The sequence below is a fragment of the Berghia stephanieae genome, chromosome 1 (genome assembly GCF_034508935.2).
Source record: "Berghia stephanieae isolate SIO BIC M18660-M18661 chromosome 1, UCSD_Bste_1.3, whole genome shotgun sequence".
Classification (NCBI taxonomy): Eukaryota; Metazoa; Mollusca; class Gastropoda; order Nudibranchia; family Aeolidiidae; genus Berghia; species Berghia stephanieae.
Window position 1 is genome coordinate 94,124,750 of NC_088360.1, and position 5,000 is coordinate 94,129,749.

Genomic DNA, 5,000 nt, shown 5'->3' on the forward strand with positions numbered 1-5,000 from the left:
TTGCGTCGAGCGAGACTTGAACTCAGGATCTTCCGATCCGAAAGCGAGTGTCATACCACTAGACCAGATAGCCACAAATAATATAATTATTCCCCTAAATAAGACACAAATTTCAACATGAATGCCTGTTTTTTACCATAAATACAATTTTCTGTATTTAAAACATCCCAACATTTTAAAGACAATGGGCCAACATTTAGGACTTTTTCCTGATCCTATCGCACGATTTCATGACGTTCATTTTGAATACAAAACGTAATCTACCAGATCAATGGGGTTTCATGTCAAAATGAACTAGATGTAGAAATCTTACTTCTTGTCAAAATGATAATAGGTGAGGAATTTTCTTTTATTTTTATATATATTACATGAAACCGTCTTGAGAGGAGAGAGAGAGAGAGAGATAGCGAGAGCGAGAGAGAGAGAGCGAGAGAGAAAGAGTGCGAGAGAGAGAGAGAGCGAGAGAGAGAGAGAGGGGGGGGGGGGAACTTGTTTTTCAATTGTTTTTTTTTAATTATCCAGATGGTTTACTTCTTATGTGGATATAGTAAAATGGTGCGAAATATGAACATGGCTAGAGACAGTTATTTTAACTACTTGTATTGTTAATCCTAAAATTCAGAAAACTGAGTGGAGCAGGCACCTATGTTGATAATAACAAGAAATGAAGTGAAGAAAGGGCCAGAAGACAACTGGCACTTTCCTACTCACTTCATTTCTTGTTATTAATCCTGTAATGTAATTTGCAACCTCAAGTTCATCTTGACACGATACCATTTTTGAGTCTTAATTTTAAGATGAGTGAAATAATTATACCTTAGTTCTGGTATGTGGCTTGTTTGTTGTAAGAAATCATTCTTGCAAAAGGCTACCACAGCAGTGGCAACCATTGCCCTAGTTATGAACATTCAATGACCACTCTAGGCGTTATCACATTGTATCAACAAATATCTATCCTGACGATATCAACAACTAAATGTTGCTGTCATCTTATCAAATTATTAATGATCTTCATAGGTCAAAGCAAGTGCAACGCTCCGTTTGTTACAATATCTCAACGAGCGCCAATTTATGATTGTGTAACGATCATTGTATCAAGGGGATATAATCATTGTCATAATATTATAACCGATCGAACTGTGCCCTTTCCCATGTATACTTTCTACGATTGATTGACGATTATAACATTAAGGGGATACACTTATTGCTATAATGATAGTAAAACACCAGTTGCTTTTACCCTCCCAATCCCCACCCTCCTTCTTCTTCTTTCATACGAATACTTTGAGAGAAAAAACACCTGTTTAAATATATGGCCAGAAAACGCATCCTTTCAAATATCGATTGACTAAATTAACGATTATCTTGTAAAAACTCAAACCTGGAACTTCGTTTAGAGACACTGGGTCAATTTTTTTCGGTTAATCTTTTTTAAGTATGGCTACAGTGGTCTCCAAAAATCGTAAATAAAGAGTAATCGGCGCTGGAACCTGTCTGGTATTTATTTGTATATCGGGTTTACCATAATGTAACGCTCCGATACCCTTCCCTTTAACCGATTGGTTTACATTAAAATAGAGTGCGAAATTCGGAAGCAGGCACTGGTACAAGATAAAGATGTGGAAAAAATGTATATGAAACAGCGCCAGACAAAGCAGAGAGAAAAATACAAGATACAAAATACAAGATACGAGATACAAGATACAAGAAAGAACCATCCCAAAATATCAGCTTGTCTCGAGTTGGAATCGAATCTCATCATCATCGTCATCATTGCCTTTCTCACCCTGGGTCAGGGTATACGCCACACACAAACACGTTCCATCCTTCTCTATCCTGAGCTTTTTTATCTCGTTCCATGTCTTATCACTTCTCTGTATATCAGCTTTGTCGTTCATAAATTCTGACATTCCAGAAACTCTTCGGTCGCCCAAGCTAAAAAAGAAAAGGGTTGGTTTGTCCGTCTGTGTTTCTGTAACAATTTGAGTTTTATGGAAGGGGTGTTAACCCTTCGACACCCCCAACCTGGAGGACCACTTGACTCAAAAAGGGTGAGTCACACACCATTAGTCGCCTTTTACGACCCGCTGGCTTGCAGTTGGGTTATTCTTGAACCCTCTCAGTTGAGGGACCCGGGACCCCACACGAGGGGATCGAATCTCAGGCTTCCTGATTACCTCTCAGTTTAGTGGAACTGTTAGGGGCAAATGCTGGTAAAAGCATGAAATTTTCTCATGATGAATCTTATAATAAGGAATGATTTTTATATAGAACCACGCTGAGAGAGTTTCTGATTAAACACAATGGCTCTCTGAAAAACGGAAAATTGTGGTATAGATTAAAATAGATTACTATGGTGACGATAACGTCGTATTGATTACATTACTGAGCAATACAAGAATGGTGGGAAAACAGTGTTATTGTTAATCTGATCGGTAATTAGATCTGAGGTTCGTCCCAGTAAAGGCAGGCTGATTTCTGGGGTGGGTTTTTTTGTCTTGTATTTTTATCTCAGCTTTGTCTGGAACTGTTTCCTACACATATTATAATCAAGGCATGATAATACTTTATATACTAGAAACATGTATTGAAATGATATATCAAAGTCTATTACTTACGTTTTGTGTTGTGGGCTGGCCTGAAGAGAGGCGATGTTCAAAGACTGGTTACTGTGATATGGTTCTTTAAAACCGTTGCGGGTAGGACCAGGTGTGGGGGGACTGTAGCAAAGAAATGAATAATAACGTCTTCAATTTTTTTTTCAGATTTACATCCCTGTGTGTTCTTTTATCACATGCGGGAAGCTTGACAACTCTACAACTATGTTTATAATGATTATGGTTTGTACACTACATTGAAACAATCCTCAATTAACGGAACGCTGTTTCTTTTACATGTTTGTCGTTAATTGCTATTTTAGGTTATTGTACAAATACTTCTGATAAGCTTGGTCATTATTAGATTAAGTCGTTGATTCACACAATGCAAGTATTGTGAGATATGTAAATCAACTTTAATTAGAAACGCTTAGAGCGGCTCCCGAGCTGTTATCATTGTGAGTTGTCAAAGACACCTCATTGCTTGACTTTTTAACGAGTCGATACGTGGTAGCGACTTGTATATTGACGGCAAATATTCTCCGATCACGACTGACCTAGGGGATTGATAGGTTGTATTCCAAGTTGGAATCTCGTGGAGAATGCTGAGATTCCATTCGTCTACGCCGACGTTTATCTACTCACTCACTTGAAGGTCTGGTAGCCCATACAATATGGTTCATTACAACAATGTTAAAACAAGCCCATAATTGTGTTCGGTTATAAGACCTGAGAATATGTGATCGTCGATCTATGGAAATTTACATAGCGTCATCTTACTATGTGTTTCACAACTCTTAATACGTTGCCCACCAGACTTTGCAAAAAAAAATATTTAAAAAATAATAATAATAACAGATGAAAGTTTAGACGCGATGCGTTGGGGTACCGACGGTAATGTTATCTTGAGATTAAGTGTCGAGCCGAAACTTAACGATTAATTAATTCAGACCAAAGGGAAACAAGAGGAAGAAGAGATAGAACGACAATTCTTGTTGTAAAAAGAGAGTTGTCCACCTTGAATGCAAAAAAGCATTACTTTAGAGGATAGTGATGTTATTTTTCATCCTAGTTCTTTCTTTAAAGATCAAACGATCAATAAGAATTAGCCACTACCCACTCGATTTGTCTATTATAAGAGAATTTCCAATAGCTCTGTATTAAACCTCACCACAATTCACAGCCACTTAGACAAAGAGCACGAATGTTAAAATATTTCTCGATGTCTGTGGACAATGAGAGTAAAGGGAGCAAAAAAATTTCAAGAGGGATGAGGTCGCTCCATCAATCTATATGGCACATTTCCACAAGCTCAATGCGCTTCATAGTACTTCACTTTATTCCTGCAGCAAGCCGCGTGGATTCAAATTTAGATTTCATACAGTAAAGATTTCCTCTCAGACGCCCCCCCCCCCCCCACCCCCATTTGTTCTACAACTATTACCACATCATCGCTGCCTTTAAATGAGGCTTTCAGGGCCATAAAAGCCATGGAACAGGAGACTACTAAGGTAGTGAAACGCACAACCACTATTACTCGCTATACTTTGGATAGGATGCTTGTACTTTCCGCCAGATCTAGCAGATCCGGTTATCCATCACTTCTGGGTGGACAGGGGTCAGAAAATAACCTCGGCTTCACCCGTGATCGATCCTTAGTCCCTTTGCTTGTGAATGGAATGCTCTACCAACTGAGCTATCGGGATTCATGGTACTACCCATACCATTTATATTCACCGCTGATTCGTATACAAAATATTTCCAAAAGGTTTAGTGCCAAGGTGCCCTAATCTAACCCGAGGACCTCTTTCTAATGTCATTCTTGAAATGTTGTTCAATGGGTCACAGACGCAATGAGCTAAATACTTTCAATATCCGATATCATAATATGTATTCCTATCATGTATCACGAAGAATGTTGTTTTGAGAAGCTGTTGCAGTGGGCGCCAAAGTTTGCTATGATGAGAGGTTTCATTGATCCACATATTTTTCCTTTGGACATAAGACAGGGGGTAACGATGTCTGTGAGCTTATGGTCATCCAGGGGACTGAACAGAATTCATTCGGTTCATATTGTTTTAAAAAATAGCTTTTATGCATCATATTATCCAATATACGTGCTCAGAACCCTTTAGGACGAGACACTAAGCATGTAAAAAGCTGTTAATTTTTTTTTCGACTGAGACACAGCTGTTCCCGGCCAGGTACTCATTTTACAACTGAGTGTTGAGAGAGAATGAGAGTTAAGAGCCCTTTCCAAAGACTCAATTTTGTGCCGCCCACATCGGGACTTGAACAAGGGACCCAGCAGTCCGAAGTCGAGTATCATACCACGTGGAACACAATGTTGTGGCTGAGACAGTAGAGTCCGTGCTTAAAACATCATGTACAAATCAACATAGA

The 5,000-nt window shown here is 38.7% G+C and overlaps 1 protein-coding gene across 1 annotated transcript in view; it reads right to left on the bottom strand.

The window, feature by feature from the left end:
- The window catches only part of LOC144962410 (dystrobrevin beta-like), a 199,219-nt gene that overhangs the window by 121,986 nt on the left and 72,233 nt on the right, over positions 1-5,000 (bottom strand). Inside the window, exon 11 of the mRNA XM_078895323.1 lies at positions 2,619-2,720. Coding sequence (XP_078751449.1) covers positions 2,619-2,720 — 102 coding nt within the window. The remainder of the gene's footprint in view (positions 1-2,618; positions 2,721-5,000) is intronic.